This window comes from Xiphias gladius, chromosome 2 (assembly GCF_016859285.1).
Source record: "Xiphias gladius isolate SHS-SW01 ecotype Sanya breed wild chromosome 2, ASM1685928v1, whole genome shotgun sequence".
Taxonomy (NCBI): domain Eukaryota; kingdom Metazoa; phylum Chordata; class Actinopteri; order Istiophoriformes; family Xiphiidae; genus Xiphias; species Xiphias gladius.
The window spans coordinates 3,950,968-3,968,665 of NC_053401.1; the positions used below are offsets into that span (position 1 = coordinate 3,950,968).

Genomic DNA, 17,698 nt, shown 5'->3' on the forward strand with positions numbered 1-17,698 from the left:
CCCTGTCACCTTCTGTTACACAGCATAGTGGTTAAAGCTGATTTTCAGTTGTTAAGTTTTTAGGCAAAAAAAAAAAAATAGGATTGAAATTAAGGACTTTTTGCACTGTGATCGAAAAACAGTAGTTCGAACGCGAAGTGCATCTAAAGGAAATCGATATAAAATTGGGTTTGTTTATGAAGGAGTAGTTTGAAATCACAGTAGTTGTAGGGAAACTGCAAATTCAGGCTGCCGATGGAGGCTCGGTGTTGCTTTACGGCGGTGGCGTGCCGCCTTCACGGTTCGGGTCAGCCACCCGGCGGCGATGTGCGAGTGGCGTGGGATGCCGGGATGCCCGCCCGCTCCCCTTCGTTCCTCCAAACCTTTCGTGATGAGGCTTGTGAGCGCTGGATGGTGGAGGGCGCCCTCCGGAGGCCAGGGCTGTAAGTTGGATCCCCGGTCGCCATCACGAGGGGAACACACTTGTCTCTGCCCCCCCCCCTGATTGCAAAGCCTCCGACGCTCCCTAGAGGCGGCGGCGGGCAGCAGCAGCAGCAGCACGAACTGCCACTCATCCGGGAGTGGGGACGGAAAACGCTGCATCTCTCTCTCTCTCCTCCGGTGGGTGGGCGTGCGTTTTAGCCCCCCACACCGTGCGACTCTTCCGTCCGGGCCACTCTGATCTGGACGGACGGAGACTCGGAGACGCCGCGCGCTGGGGAGATAATGTCCCATTCGCCCCTTTGAGCTTCGACTGAGCGCAGGACCCCCGAGATGCTGCTGTTGACTCTGCTGTTATGCGTCTGCCCGCGTGTGCTGGGAGAACTGGACGAATCCCAGTTCGAAGACGTTGCGGATTCCGACTTGGCGGACTTCGATTTAGACGTTGTAAGAGACTTTAAAAGACCAAAGTGTGGCACATTCTGGTGTCTGGATTTCCTCACATGACCTTTTTTTTCCCCTTGTTGCCCACAGGCACCGCGCAGGGTCCCTCGACAGGTGAAAACTATATTATCCAAGGTAAAGTCACCACCTGCCGCAGAGATATGACGCTGTTTGAGCGTTTTACCGATTTTGGTTCCTTTAATTCAGAGATTAAAGCTGCGAGTCCAAAAGTATTCTTGCACTTGTTTTAAAAAGATATTTATATATATATATATATTTTAATGGAAAGCGAAGATAGAAACGGAAATGTGTCACACTGGTCCAACAGGCTGCTGATATCTTGTGTTTTGCCAGTGCGCCGAGAGTTTTGGAGACAAACTGACCTCCGCGGCGTTAAGAAAACGTCTCATTACAGAGAAGCTCGATATTGTCCACGGCCTGACCTAGTTTAGCTTATTGAGAAAATGTGAGTTTTGTCATCCCAAACGTTTTGGGCGCTTTGGGCGTGACGCACAGAGATCAGCCAGGCGCGCAGACGTGCCAGAGGAGCCGTAACGCGCCGGACCGGAGCTCATGGGAACAAATGTCACTGGCCGTTTCGTGACTGCAACTACACTGAAGTCCAGCTTTCCTGGCATGAGTCGTGTCGGCTGAAGAACAAAACCGGTATAGGCAGTTATCAATATGCGCAAACAGTGATGCGTAAAATCGTGCCAAGTGTAGCACCGGTGGCACCGGTCCGGGTCGTATTTGGGTGTTGGCGGCTCCGCAGTGATGGTCTCTGAACGTTTCCTTTGCAGGAGACCAAACCTCACATCCAGGAGCTCTCCATCAAGACCACCATCATCTCCCGCTACGCCTTCACCGCGGTGTACTGCGCCATGCTCAACCGGCACTCCGCCGCCACCGAGGGCGTCTTCCAGTTTCCGATCCCCGCTGACGCCTACGTCTCCAACTTCACCATGTAAGAGTCCCACGGGTCACCCGAGCGGCGACGAGGAGGGTGTCGCCTGTGAACCTCGTATCTAGTAGGGTCTCGAGTCCTATCATGAGTATGAAAAGCGTTTCATTGAGTTGGAAAAGCAAGAGATGAAGCCATGTATGAACCAAAGAAATCTCCTCAGCAGAAAATGGTGCACCTTTAGAACCGAAGTCACCAAATAATAACATCATCCATGTCGGTCTTTTGTCTTGGTCTTGCGTTTGTCCCCAGAAATGGGTCAATCCAAGCAGACCTGGGGGTTTTGGGAGGTGTTTTGTGAAAACAGCCTTACAACAGGATTTAGTGGCTGGAAGGGTTTATGGTGTTTTTTCGGCCGCGTTTTGATTATGATGTTGACAATAGGTGGCCCTGAATATGAGCAAACGCTCTAATCCTCGACCTTTGCCCCCCGTGAACCAGGATCATCGGAGGGCGTGTCTACCAGAGCGAGGTCAGGCCGAAGGAGAAGAGGGTCAAACAGGCGAACGGCAAACCCAGGAACAAAGGGTCAGGTGGCGCAAGGTAAGAGAAACCTGAGAGTGTGTGGGTGTGTGTGTGTGTGTGTGTGTGTGTGCGTGCGTGCGTGCGTGCGTGGTTCAGTATGTGTGCGGACATACCTATGGTCTGGCGTCTCCTCCTAATTACACAGCAGCACTCACTCCCTCTAATGTTCCTATTTTGCAAACACAGATTGATAACATCCCAACTCAAACCTCTCTTACCAAAACCTGGCGGCCACAGTCTGTGTTTTTTTTTTTTTTTTGCTTGAGCGGACAGACTGGACCCCCCCCCCAAAAAAAAGAAAAGAAAAGAAAAGAAAAAAGAAAGAAACCTGTGACCCAAGAAGTGAAGTATGGAAGAAGTGACATCACGTTTCCAGCTGTCATGTGAAGATTGACATTTCATTAAACGAGATTTTGTGATTCGCCGTCTCAGAGCCGGAGGAGGAACGAGGGGACTCATGATATCACCACTTGGAGTGTTCACTTCACCGCTCCACCTTCTTTTTGTAATTGCTCCGGCGCCTCTCCTCTTCTCTTAAGTATTGTATCTCCATTTTGTCTGTTTGCAGCTGTTGCTCTCTCCATTTCTGCTCAGCTCAACCTTTACAGTTGAATCCAGACGCGGGGAGAACCTGAGCTGGATTAAGAAGAAAAAAAAAAGCAGCCAGATGAAATCGCGTAAACGGCTACAGAAAGCAAAGTCTTCCGTGTTTAGAAGTTTAGACGTATTCGTATATGGATAATGTAAAATTTTACTGCAAACAAAAGAGTATGAAATCTGAACCGAAAGCGAAAGATGCTCTAATCATCTTTAATAAGAGCTGGAGATGAAGAAGACACCTAGGTCATATTGACCCTGAGCAATACACCTCTAAGGTCAATTAAGGTCAATTAAGGTCGATTTAGGTTCTCGACTTTTATTTACCACAAGTAGTTCCTGAAGCACACTATAGTGATTTTATGTGTCTGTGTAAAAGGAATGGTTCGACGTTTTGGGAGGTTTCTTGCCAAGGGTTAGAAGAGCAGATCAGTACCACTCTCAGGTATGTAAGTAAATATGAAGCTGCAGCCAGCAGCTACGTGTCTTAGCTCAGAATAAAGACTGGAAGCCTGGGGGGGAGGGCAGCTAGGCTGGGTCACTAACAAGTTGTGTCACAATGGTTTAAAGTAACTTTCTGGATTCTCAGCTGGTTCCCTGGCACCTCGTGGTGACGACAAGAAGCCGGCTTGTACCTCTATGACAAGAGTGGCATTCATTTTCTCATCTAACTCTCAGGAAGTAGGGGGAAGAAAGGTATTCCCCACAATGAGCTACCCCTTTCAACTGTGAAGACTGTAAACTGCCACTCTTCCCTCCTCTCCCGCCGCCCAGTCCTGAGCCGCAGGTGGAGGTGTTCAGGATGGCGGCCAACATACCGGGTAGGAACCGGGCGGTCTTCCTGCTCACCTACGAGGAGCTTCTGCAGCGCCGCCTGGGACGCTACGAGCACACGACCCGCCTGCGGCCGCTGCAGCTGGTCAGCCGCCTCAGCCTGGACGTCACCGTCGCCGACCACTCCCTCATCACGGACCTGCAGGTTTTGCCGCTCCGCAACGGCCGGAGCAGCGCAAATGTGCCTAATGCACCCAAGATACCAGGTTTACAGATAACATCTTAATATTCTATCAGTAAATTACGTTATATGTTTCATATTTTTGCAGCTTTTCCTTCTTATTTTACGCTATTTTCCTTTTTTTTTGTCCAACTGCTGTTATTTCGATCATAATTTACATGTAATGTAATGTTCATTCTTACATTTCTACTCCATATGCTCTCAGTAACAGGTAATGCAACCAAATGGTTTCAAAAATGGGATGGAGGGGTGTTAAAATGTATTAATATCATAAACTATTTGTCAGGATACGGAATTTAAATAAAAATAAAGAATATAAATGCCTTTTCTTCATGTTAAAACTGGATTTGTCTTTGCCAGGCTCATAAAAAGTACACAGTTACCATTTTCAGAGTGCCAGCAGTATTTATTCGTCCCTCGGTCACAGCCACTTTACCCATTTCAGGATTTTGTTCTCGTGCCGCAAGGCCAAAACACGCACTTCCTCTCTTTGTGCTCCAGCCAAACCCGAGCCTCCCGTCACCACTGTGATCAAAAACGAAAACAACATCTGCAAGATCACCTTTAGCCCCAACATCGTCCAACAGGCCAAGATCACCACCAACGGCATCCTGGGAGACTTTGTGATCCGCTACGATGTCCAAAGAGACATGGGGATAGGAGACATTCAGGTGAGAGCACAGATCACGTCTCCATTTAATAACCTTGACACGCAAACACAGAAAATAAACACAGAGATGAGTAAAGGTTTGGATAAAGAAACCCAGTTTTCAAATTTCCCATCCAGCTACACACACACATAACACACACACACACACACCTCATCCGCCCCCCTGGTACCCATTCATTTACTCTGTAATCTGGCTTCCTGCCACCAGCCTGACTCCGCCGCCAAACTCTTCTGTCTGTCTTCAGAGCAGTGCTACGTTTTCAGTCACAATCACACCCGACCACTGAAACCGATCTCACTGCCTCCCGCTCTCGTCTAAACTCCCGTCTTCCCCCAGGTGCTAAACGGCCATTTTGTCCACTACTTCGCACCCAAAGACCTGCCTGTCGTGCCAAAGAATGTGGTGTTTGTGATCGACACCAGTGCCTCCATGCTGGGGACAAAGATCAGACAGGTAAAGCGCCTACATATCCCGTGAGATGATAACGAATGTCCTCTGCTAAAGTCAGTCAGTATCAGCGCGTGCACCCTGCTCTCTCGCTCTAGGTTTAGGCTCAGGTGCATTTTTTTCCCCTCTTTTACAGCAGTCGTTGGTTTCTGATCAGGTCAGTATTGTGTTGCAATATACGTGGGGAAAAATAAAGCTTATTTTTAATGATTCATCACAGTTAAAAGTCCGTTGCCTTTATTTTTTGATGAATTTATTGTCCTGCGTGATAATGCAGTTAAACTTGATTTGAGAACGTCCCGTGAAGGTGCATTCGATTGCTTACTGGAAGCTCTGACATCTGAAATTAGAGGCTTGACTGCTGAAGATTACTAGTGGCGCTGTTGAGAGAACCAAACCACGCAAACATAAACTGCCAGGAAAAACTTGGTGGCTTCTTGTATTTAATCAGGTCGTTTAACCGCATTTTTATTCAGTAAAAACACAATTTAGACAACAGAATGTTAATTGTCGTTCTTGACCCTGGTTCACTTACAGTATAAGCTTATACGGGACCCGTTGACAGTCATGATATGGTCTTCATCGGTAGATGGGGGTTCCTGAGAAAATCCACCTGTTGATCAGGGCTGTGAGATGCAGTCGAAAGCCCTGGAAAAAGGCTAGGAAGTAGACCTTGAGTCGACGGTATTTTGTCAGATTTCATCCTGATGGATTAAATATCTCTAGCAAATGTCTGTTTGAAAAATGATGGCTCTGCAATAACGTGACAGACAAATGTAGAGTTTACAGTATTAGTAGTAAATGGGATAAAATATGCCAAAATAATAAAAACTTTGGCAAAGTTCCACCTTGGAGCAGACGTACAAGATATAAAATCATTGTTATTTTTCAGGAACCTGTCAGGGAAAATCTGGTGGATTTTCAGTTGGCCTTGCTTCCCCTACAAAGCAGTTTATAGTGTTTTCAAGCAGAATTTCATTAGCTGTATTGTGTCAGAAACCTGACTCACCACCTCCTCACTCCCACACTGGAATATCATTATCAGAGCTTTTCCTCCATCTGTAATAGCACGGTAATCCCCCTCAGCCAGACTCAAGAGCTGATCCCTGCAGCTGCCGCGAGCGAGTGCAGAAAGAGGCGAGCGCGGAGAAACTGGAAAACAGATTTCCAGCGAGAAGGAAAAGTGGAAACATACAGCACAAGGCCGTGCTGTGAGGGAAGGTCAGTGCCTATGGGGTAATGGAACCTTGTAGACATCAGCACCCTCGACCCCTCGATCCAGCCCCCACCCTCGTCGCCAGCCCCCAGCGGGGCCGCAGGAACAGAACACCAAGTGTGTTTTGATGTGGCTTCACAATAGAGGGTTTCAGTGTAGGTCAGTCTGTGGTTCTGACCCTTGCTGTATACAGCCCATACAGACATCTGTAAACCCCCCCCAGCACCAAATTATATATCACACCCACGCTCACCAGGGCTGCAGATCTGGAGATGCTGAAAGTGTGAAACTCCAAGAGAGAAAAGTAGGAAGACGTCTTCAAGTCTATGTACATATTACTTATTTTTTAAGATCTGGAACTTAAGAAGAACTTGACGATGTGGTATCAAGTTTCATGGTGTGATTAAAAAGCCCTGGTCCCAAATCATCAGCAAGTAGCAAAAGTCTACATATGCAGAAAATTTTAGGGTTTTTTTTTAATCCAGTTTTTGGGAGAAAATCTAATTTATGCAGGCAAAAACAACATTTTTATTGGAGGAAAAAGCTCTTTTGCACGGGAAATGGTTAACTTTCCAATGGATTTTTGTGTTAGCATCAACGCAAGGATTACACACAGTCCCTGCAGTTTTGTAGAACATAACATATGGACTCCATTCAAAACCCACTGAATACAGTGACAGCTGCAGGACAGTAGTCGAGCTAAAAACGGGACAGGTTTTTCTTTACATGAAGGGTAAAATAAATTAACAACAAAAAAAAAAAACCTTATAAAAAATGTATGAACAGAAATATTCAGGGGAACTTGCTGTCTGTTGCTTTAGGGTTATTTCTGACAGCAGATTTCAACATTATTAACACCAGCCTCCAGGGCTTGATTTCAGGGATGGGGTGGGTGCGCGAGAAAAACACCACAGCTTGTCTAAAGGCAGGGAGTTTGACTGAGGGTATGTGTGTTTGCTTCCCAGCCACCGCAGCTCCACCTATATGTGTTATACAATAATGCATGGCTACACTGCAGACCGGCCACCGTGACCAGGCTGTGTGTCAAGAACTGAACATATACACACGACACAAGCTATAAAACGGATGTAGACCGTAGACTCCATATGCTAGAAAACCCCTGTCAACATGTACGGACCCACAGAGCTTAATTTCAGTTTGCGTCCCAGGTCATAACTTGGATGGAGGAACGTGGAATAAATGATCCAGTAGAGAAACTATTGGATTTGTTGCAATTCCGCAGTCATAAAAGAAATGGCATCTTGATTAATGACATAATGTTTAACTCAATAGAAACATGAGTTTTTGTTCAAAGAATCCTTGGAACACACAGATAAAAGTGTTATCTAACGTCAAAGCCGGTTTAAAAGAAATTTGAAGGAGACATTGAGAACATTAGAGGTTAGGAGTTACATTTCCGTTTTTCAGACTTGATTATGGTAAAAGTTATTTTAATTTGCAGTATAAAGCTATATCTGTTTGAAGAGTGCCTTGAAGTGCCCTATTCTTTATTGAGAGCAATAATCTCAAACATAAGGGTTCCTTAATTAACTCCCTCAAATGAGGCACCAAATCAGGCGCGCTCATTTTCGTATTTAAATACAACTGACCATGATGTTTTGAAATCAATTATCCCTCTTTCTCGCAATGACTTTCGCAGACCAAAGACGCTCTGTTCACCATTCTGAGGGATTTGCGTCCCGGCGATCGCTTCAACTTCATTAGCTTCTCCAATAGGATCAAAGTTTGGCAGCCCAACCGTCTGGTTCCGGTCACACCTCTTACTGTCAGAGACGCCAAGAAGTTTATATTCACGCTGATGCCCACAGGAGGTGAGTCTTTATTGTCCTTGGGGTTTGTCCTCTTCATCACACGATTCTTTATCTGCATTGAATAACCCACAACACTCACCCTACTGGTTATGAGGTGAAAGTGGAAAAATTCACCGTATTTCCATATCCCTGACATTTTCATATGAGTTCTACTCCCAGTGATATCCCTCCACTGCAGGCACGAACATCGATGGTGCCATCCAGACTGGCTCCTCTCTGCTTAGTGATTACCTCTCGGGCCCCGACGCCAGCCCGAACAGCGTGTCCCTCATTATTTTCTTGACGGACGGGCGGCCGACTGTTGGGGAGATCCAGTCCACGTTGATTCTGGGGAACACCCGCTCAGCCGTGCAAGAGAAGTTTTGCATCTTCACCATCGGGATTGGGAATGACGTGGATTATCGGCTGCTGGAACGCATGGCCCTGGAAAACTGTGGGATGATGAGACGCATCAACGAGGAGGCCGACGCCAGCGCTATGCTCAAAGGGTAAGAGTGTTTTTATCTTTGTCTCCCTGAATCCAGTCTATACCTTGTGTTATGGCACATTTCTTCACAGCCCTATGCATTGTCAGTGTTATCATGTATATATTTTAGTTCTCATTCTGATTTCGTAAGATTTTGAAAACCTAAATTTTTTTAGAAAAAATAAGCAATATTTTCCCAAATGTCAATATGGTGGCCACCTTGGATTTTTAAAAATGGCTAGCAAAACAGGGATTGTGCATTATCTCAGCTTCTAAATGACTTACATTCAAAACATTCTAGTGGCTTCACCTGCTATTACAGGGCCAATGAATCCCATAGAGCTAATTAGGCCCAGAGAAATGAAGACATCTTCTTTTTATATCTGAAACTGATCTAGCGCTGGCCCGGACTAGCTCAGTCTTAGACCAAGCTAGTCAAAGACTCGTTTAAGACCAAGCTACTAGTCTTAAATTGTGTGAATTTTAACCTAAAACTGGACTGAAACTTGCTTAAAACTGACCTGAAACTGGTTTGAAAATGTGGTCTGAAGGTTGTCTAAAATTGGTATTAAACTGGTCTAAAAATGGTCTGGTCTAAAACTACCCCCTGACTTGCTTTACAATGTGGTATGGAACTGGAGCTGATAATGCCCCTAAAATGGTTCAAAATTGGCATAACACTGGCTAGAGGCACCCATTCAATGTTACATCTACTTTTTCTGCCCGTGGAAATGATGAAGAAAAAAATTTGATTCATCATTTTTGGATTTTTTCCGGCTGAAACTGATCTAAAACTGGCCCTAAAACAGAAGCGCATTTTCTGACCGTACGCTGTCAGGAAGTTCAGAAATCCACATTTTGAGGTAGCCATTTTTTGAAAATACAAGATTTGGCCACCATTCTGACACATTGGAATTTTTTAATCTATTTTCTGATTGTATGAAGTTTCCAAAATTAATTTTTTTTTCTCCACCATTGGTGTACGCTGTTGTATTTCTGCATTGCACTTCCCCAGGAATCACTTGTTAATCAAACAGGATTATCCCACAAAACACATACTAGAGACTAGGCATTTAGAGAAAGAAATTAATAATGAAAACAGGAATACCCAATTTATACCGGGATGTAACTGAATATTACTTAAAATGAGTAATTAGCGTCCAATTCTTTCCCTCTCATAAAAGTCTAATCCAGCTCTTATTAAGCAATTAGCTCTCCTAATCCCTCCCTTCTCCCTCTCCGACACGTACCTCCATCTCTCATCATGCTACGAAGGAGCGAAGACTGCAAATGTGACGGTGCTGAAAACAGACCCCTTTAATCAACTTCAGCATATGACAGCCACAGACTAAAACAGCCACCCTCTTTTCTCTCATAAGACTTTTTTTTCTCTTTTGCACACAACCCTCTCCTCTACCTCTTCCGCGCTCGGACACACCAAGTGTTTGTTCAGTTGAGCAGGAATGTGTGCGTGTTGTGAAACCCGCGCCTGCGTATGTACACGGGGTTAACAGATAGACTCCACGGATAATAGCCTTCGTCCTGCTTGAACAAACACGCTGGTTAAGAGGTGAGGAAGTTTACTGCAGCTTGACAACAAGGATGGGACAGAGGACTTATGCACACACAAACACATACACAGTTTCTGCTTTATACACACTCCTTTATGAATGTGTGCATAGACTCTGAGGTGGGGTGGTAGTATCTTAAAGAGGTTATACAAGCAGGTTTATGGCCGGAAGGTGGCTCGTTTGGATAAACAAAACATTTGATGAAATCTGGAATAGCAACCATGTTTCCCCTCCTCGAAAACTACCACTGATGTGCCCTTGAGCAAAGGCGCTAAACCAACAAGCGCTCTGCTTGATGGCTAGAAGAATAGGTTACTGCGCAGATCTGACGAAGCAAATGCAGACGGAGCAAAACGTTGTTGCCGCTGAACCTGAAAATGTGTTGGACTTTGACCCGGAGACGCTGTTTCCATCCCGTCTCCTACCAACAAAGAATGTTGGTTTCTTTGAGTCATGAACACAACCTCATAAACCTTAACCTAGAGGTTTTAGTAGCCCTAGGTTAACCAAACCCTAACGCAGAAAATGACGCCAGGATCAAATTTTGCCTGATGACTGCGTTTCTTCCCGGAGCCCTCTTATCATCTCTGCAACGATCGACTACAATTCTAGATTTCTTCTTGTCTCTTTCTAGGTTCTATGATGAGATAGGAACTCCTCTGCTGTCTGACATAAGGATCAACTACACACAGGACTCTGTACAGTACGTCACTCAGCATCTGTTCACCAACTACTTCAATGGTTCTGAGATTGTGATCGCTGGAAAGCTCACCAACCAAAGTGCAGAATCCCTTCACGTCCAGGTTACTGCCAGCAACAACGACAAAAGCATCGTCCTGGAGACAGATGTGCCCCTGCAGCACCGACAAATTGAGACTGAGAAAAATGTGAAGGCAGCTACAGCAGCAATGGCATCCGGTGCTAAGGCTCCAGGGTCAGGGGGTGCACAGGCATTAGGGGCTGCCCTGAGTTCATTAGCAGAAGACTTTGTGGAACGTGTCTGGGGTTTCCTGAGTGTCAAGGAGGGGCTGCGGTTGCGGCTGCGCAGCCAAACCAGCAAGGAGAGGGAAGACCACACTCATCAGGCCACTAACCTCTCCCTGACCTACCACCTTCTCACTCCTCTCACCAACCTGGTGGTGGAGAAGCCTGAGGCCCTGGCTGACGGCACAGTGGCCACCATCCCCCCGGCAGCTGGTGAGGCTATGGCAACTGCCAACGAGCTGCCAGGTGACACAGAGGACGGAGAGCCACAGGAACCCGACGGGAAGCCAGGCAGCCAGACTTCATCTCTTGGCAACACAATTGGTGAGGTTGTGTCTCCTAGACTTTGTTGCAGAGGGTGTCTGAAAAGTCTGCTATCAAAGACAAACACAAGGATAAGAACTAATGGTCTCTAGAGGGATTGAAACCTTTAACTTCTCCACTAAATACTCCACTAAAATTGCTTTGAGTATCAAATACTCGCTATGATTCTGAAAAGTTGGTCCTTTTTTTTTTTGCGGTGGACGACAACTCTAGTTAACTTGGATTCTGAAAAAAGAGAAGTATCAAAATTTTCCACTGGGCCTTCTAAAACCACTCCTGCACCATAATCCAGTTCAACACATTCAAAAAGTCATATGTTCAACAAAATATAGCAATATAAAAATCCTATGTTAGTTGCTAAGATGGTCACCTTTGTCACTTACAACTAAGCTTGCTAACTTTGGGTCAGCTAAATTCAGCTAATTTCACACAGCAAATTTCGCCAGTGAGAAACAGGCTGTTTATTAAGCTATAGTTTGATGAACACACTTAAAGTTGCCTAAATATTGCTACAAACAGCTTCTGTTTGTTGCCAGCAAACTTAGAGCTACGTATTCAGCTATTCATATGAGTATTTCCAAGATATTTGCAAACTCTTTGATGCTTTTTTCCGTCATCTAACTGGGTCACCTTTGGAAGACATTGTAACCGTCGTGACTCCGGGCTAACTGCAGCTATTGTCCCGTGCAAAGGCGCGAACAACAAACTCTTCAGAGCCACATCTCAAGCAGGCCGTGGGCGATACCGATTTTTGGTGGAGCATTCCCTTGAGAGAAGATGCAGACCATGTGACCATAAAACTGTTCTCTCTATTCAGACACCCTGTATTGTATTATAATAACTAACCCACCAACAATTACTCATATGGAAGATTTTTAGAGGAAGCACTAAACAATGGCAGCCCTTTGACTCATTGCAGTAGATAAATATTTTCTTCCTTGTAGGTAAAACTGAAAGGAGACCGGCCAAGAAATCCATCACCATCTCCAAAACATCAGGTGATTCCACATTCTCTCTCTCATGTACACAGCTACACGTGTTACCCCGCCTGTTTCATCCGATACCCTCTGAACCCTATGTACTGTAAGCATATATTTAGTGGTTACACAGCTCCAGAGTAAAACTTGAAAGAGAGGAGAGGGGGAATGTACAGTAGACTCTCTCTCTCTCTCTCTCTCTACACTCTCTGTGTGGGCGGTCTGTAATTTGGATGTTCGTCAGACAGTCGGCAGTGATCACACAGACAGCGCAGGTTTCAGGGATGCCTCTGAACATGGCCTGAAAAGAGGAGAGGGTCTAATTGAAATACCAACACAGGCCCTACGTGGCACTTCAAACATGCACACACACACACACACACACACACACGCAGTGTGGGAGTATGGGACAGAGTAAAGAGTTACAGTAAAGAGAAGGACCTCATCAGAGGCAGTTAGTGACGGCTAATGACCCTGTCATTACTGTTGCTCTATCATCCCCTCTCATCTCATCTTCGCTCCTCTCTTCATCTTAGCTGGTTCTCACAAACCTGAGGAGAACCCAGCTAAAGATATAAATTAAAACTCTCTCATAGAACACAGACTGAGCTCACTAGCGCACAGCAACAGAAGTCCTTAGAATCTGACAACTTGGCCATGCGAGGACAGGCAAAGGTGTTTACTTATATCCAGCAACCCAATCTTTCTGTCCATACCTTCAAATCAAACTCATTCAAACCATCAAATCCCCTTTGACAACTTCAGCGGATGGTGACCCTCACTTTGTGGTGGAGTTCCCCCTCAGTAAACTGACCGTGTGCTTTAACATCAACGGGGAGCCTGGACACGTCCTTCGCCTGGTCTCTGACCACAAGTACTCCGGTAAGTCTCATAATGCCGTTAAACACCACTGAAAGGCAATAAAAACCGTGTTTCACTGCAAGCTCTAAATGGTTTACGCTTATGGTGGGTCAATTCTGTTCTCCAGGTGTGACGGTGAACGGTAAGCTAATCGGCGCCCCAGCCCCGCCGGGCAGCCACAAGCAGCAGCGTACCTACTTCAGCACCATCACCGTGGTGGTGGATCACCCCAAACGTGCCTACATCGAGGTGACCCCAAAGAAAGTCATCCTGGACGGTCGAGACCGCATGGTTCTGCCCTGCCACTCCACTGTTGCAGTGGACAGCGGTGCGCTGTCAGTGTCCATTGTGGGAAAGTCTAACGTGACGGTGACAGTTGGAGGGAACATCAGCTTCGTGATCTTGCTGCATCAGTACAAGAACCCCGCTCCCTACCAGACAGACCATCTGGGGTTCTACATCGGTAACAGCAAGGGGCTGTCCCACAACTGCCATGGCCTGCTGGGTAAGTGTCAACAAGGGTTTGACCTTTAATTATGTGCTGATTGGCACTGAGGCCTAAAAGCCTGAAGCTATCAGACATCAGAAGGAACAAAATACAGTACATTACAACATGCAGTATTAAAGTGCCGGACTAAACAAGCAGTATGCAGATACTGCATTTCTTTAACCCTCACCACTTTTGGTGCTGAGAAGAGACGTTTGTCCCAAGACTTGCACCAGATCCAGTCAAGACAAGTGCTACAAATACGTTCAGAAAGAGAGGTTACGAGTTGTCTTAAATTGTGGCAGGTTTGTATTTGTTGGTTTTTGTTTAGGGGTTGTATTTGTATTCGTTTGAGTGCATGCGTGAAGGACTGAGTAAGTAGATTATGTGTCGTTATTATTAATGGGAGTGTGAGGGAAAGTAAAAAGGGAAATCTGAATATAAAACAAACTTTTAAATGGTAAATCAATTTAAAAATAATCATAAGTCCGGACTGAGATCAAAGGGCAGTTAAACTAAAAGGATGGGTCCCTTGTAGAGCAGTAAGTTTCTGCCTGTTTTAAAACCTCTTAGGAAAGGGTGGTGTTGGAAGTTTCCTCGGTGAAATCAATGAATATAAACAGCAAACTTCCATGGAAATCCAGCAATTCGTTTTTGACCTTGTCATGGCTAAAGTGTTTATCAAGCTGAAATTTAAGCCGGATAATAGTGTTAGACAAAAGCTCAAGGGGACATCAAAATGAGGGGGGGAATTTCATAGCCGTCCAAATCCAAATTTAAAGGGTAATCAGGCCAGTAGTTTAGGCGTTGACCGAAAAATAGCACCATCATGAGACCCATAACTATCAGCGTCAACAATAATGTCCTCTCACAGCCCAGAGAGGTACCGAATATGTTTTCATTGACTTTTTATTTCACGCCTGAGGAAAAGAGTGAAAAGAACCTTTTTACTTTGGCATGGAAAGATTCCTCTCATCAGTTTATAAGTAGCGTCCCTTGCAGTGAAACCTGCCTGACCGTGCATCAGGGAGCAACAAACCCACTGAAACAAATGTGAGCTTCAAAGGAGAGCTTTGCACTCGGAGATGCATCTCCTACACGTCACTGATCATCTTGAGGAGACAGCTGCTCCTGCGACACGATTTGCTAGAAGGCCGAAAAAATGAAATTGGGGAGAAAAGAAGGCTCTGCACATTTCGGTACAATTTCACAACAAAGCCAAGATTTTACCCTTATCATGAAGATTTACTGACCAAAAGCCTAACTTTATATGTGCATTTTCCATAACTGCTTTTGACAAAATTATGTGGAAACTCTGAATCCTTTTATATTTGTGGGAACAAATGGCCACAGTGGTTTTAGACAAGGGCAGAAACTCAACCGACTAGCCCCTTAAAGACTCCTATCAGTCAAACTCTGAGACTAAAATAACTTCAACCTTTGATACAATCTCCTTTCAGGTCAGTTCCTGTACGAGGAAGTGGGACTGGCAGAGCTTCCTGCACAGGGAGACACGAAACCCGCTCCGGTCCTGAAGGTGAGGGACCGCTCGGTGCCGGTGGTTCAGAAGAGCCGGCGGATCTTCAGCGGGACGCAGAGCGTGGACTGTTGGTTCGCCAGAAATAACGCAGCCAAGCTGATCGACGGACAGTATGAGGACTATTTGATGTCACACATGTTCGATACAGGGGACTGGCCACAGGGTACGAACAGAGTGTGAGATGACAGCCATGAACTGTAGTGCGGCATTCAGTTATTCAACTTAACTCCTTTTACCCTGTATCCATAATTATCACACCGCAGTAGATCCAAATGGTTCCAAACGTCAAAACTTCACATTTCAATTCTCTTTACTCAAAGTCCTCTCACCTGAATATATTTTTTTACTATTTCTAATAGAAATGTAATGCTTTAATTATATATGTATTATTTTTTAGAATAATTTTGTAACTGTAAATAAAACATTTAAACCCAAATTTTGGGGTTGTTTTCGGAGACATAAAAACACATAACCGTTGAACGTTGCACCCATTTGGGAGTGCGCGCGTGTGTGTGTTTTTCCTCACACACCTAATATGTATGTCAACATGTCTTAAACGTGGCAACCCTGAGCTGAAGATCACACCTGGTTGCCACAGAGACCAACCCCGGTAACTAACCCCTTGTCCCAGCGCCAACGACTACATGCGCAACCAACATGCATAACGCACAACCACACGCCCGCACACACACACACACACACAGCTCCACAGTCCGCCCTGTCATCAGCTAGAGGTCACAGGGCTGCTGGCCCCGCCCGCACAGGTGTGCTCTGGCCAGGTCCCGCTCGGGTTGTCCGTCATCGAACTGCCTCGCCCCGGCAGCCACAGGAATTCACCACCAAACACGGGTTCATGTGTCAATCATCTTTATTCATAGTAAAGATAAAAGCGATACATTCGGTTAGAAGCACCGTGACACTTTGCAGCCCGCTGATGACACACTGCGGGACGTGCTGTGTGCCGTCTCATCCACATGTTTGTAATTTGATTTATAAAAAAAAAAAATTACACAAGCTACATTGGAGTACAAAATAAAACATTACAGACGGAATATGTCAAACCCTCCGGCTTTTAAACCATAAATGTAAACAAGTAAATGGAAAAGTTTGGATGATAAATTGCTGAATATATAAAGAAACGCACATCAGTCACCCAACTTCAATTGATTCTGAATTCAGAACTGTAGTTTGGCAATAACTCTGAAATTCTCCCGTTTACATTACACACTAAAAACCTTCTATTCCACTGTTGTTACCACAGATCAGACCACAATATATAAAGTCAAATACATATAAAATATACACAGAATAAATAAAGAAATGTGCCATAACTTGCAAACCGCTACTGCATTGTCAGACATGGAGTAATATTATGACGGAGTATTAGGACCATTCACACGGGAAAAAAATTGAGATTTCGAGATGAGAGTTGTAATATTTTGACAAAAAAACTCATAATATGGTGAGAATAAACATTGTGTTCTAATATTGACAGAATAAAGTCTTAATTGTATGGAAAAAAAACTGAGAAGAATAAAGTCCCAATTTTTGAGAATAAAGCTGTTTTATTTTGAAGAATGTTGCCAACAAAATGGCCGTTCTTATCAGACAAAGTAATTTTTTTAACAAATAGTTTGCCATTTTGCAAAATATTTTTATTCCCTTTTAGCCGAGAGTTAGATGAGGAGATCGATACCACATGAAGGTGAAGACGGTTAACTTAGCTTAGCATAGCATAAAGACTGAAAACGGGCGAAATAGCTAGCCTGGCTCTGTCCAATTTCCATTCTTTATGCTAAGCTAAGCTAACCGTCTCCTGGTTCCAGCTACACATTTAAACAGAGACGAGAGTCGTATCGATATTCGATCTAACTTGCGGCACAAAAAGACAAAATGCTAAACTATTCCCTCAAGAGAATCACGCTCAGTGACATTTTTCTTGTAGAATTATATTTAATATATATGTTTTTTTAAATATTTTTCTCAACATATTATGGCTACTCTCATAATATACTGACCTTTGCTCATAAATTATTACTTTAGTTTGTAATATAAAGTTTTTCTCAACATTAGCTCTTTTTTCTCATAAAATTACAACTCTAGTGTATAAACTGTAACCCCCCCCCCCCCCGAGTGGCCTTGATATTCCGTTGTATATTACTAATATGAAAATCACTGTGGAAACATAGTGTGACCTGGTCCTTTTTCAACCATGGCATGAAACAATTCCACCCACATACAGTATCATCTCTTTAAAAGCAGCCTGTTGCGAAGTACTAAAACTTTTCCAAAAACCACATTATCAACATGTTTGGTCTGTCGAGACGTGCATGATTTTTTCTTTTATTTTCCTTTTTTTA

At 44.7% G+C, this 17,698-nt stretch overlaps 1 protein-coding gene across 1 annotated transcript; it reads left to right on the forward strand.

Annotated features, from left to right (window-relative positions):
• Nucleotides 1-537: 537 nt before the first annotated feature.
• Nucleotides 538-15,775, forward strand: itih5 (inter-alpha-trypsin inhibitor heavy chain 5). Its single transcript, XM_040150673.1, has 14 exons — nucleotides 538-867; nucleotides 955-999; nucleotides 1,665-1,828; nucleotides 2,267-2,368; nucleotides 3,722-3,987; nucleotides 4,464-4,633; nucleotides 4,970-5,086; nucleotides 7,957-8,128; nucleotides 8,307-8,616; nucleotides 10,800-11,473; nucleotides 12,418-12,471; nucleotides 13,216-13,332; nucleotides 13,439-13,816; nucleotides 15,259-15,775. Exons 1-14 carry the CDS (start codon nucleotides 754-756, stop codon nucleotides 15,516-15,518), a joined length of 2,943 nt encoding a protein of 980 aa, XP_040006607.1. The 5' UTR covers nucleotides 538-753; the 3' UTR covers nucleotides 15,519-15,775.
• The last annotated feature ends 1,923 nt before the right edge of the window (nucleotides 15,776-17,698 follow it).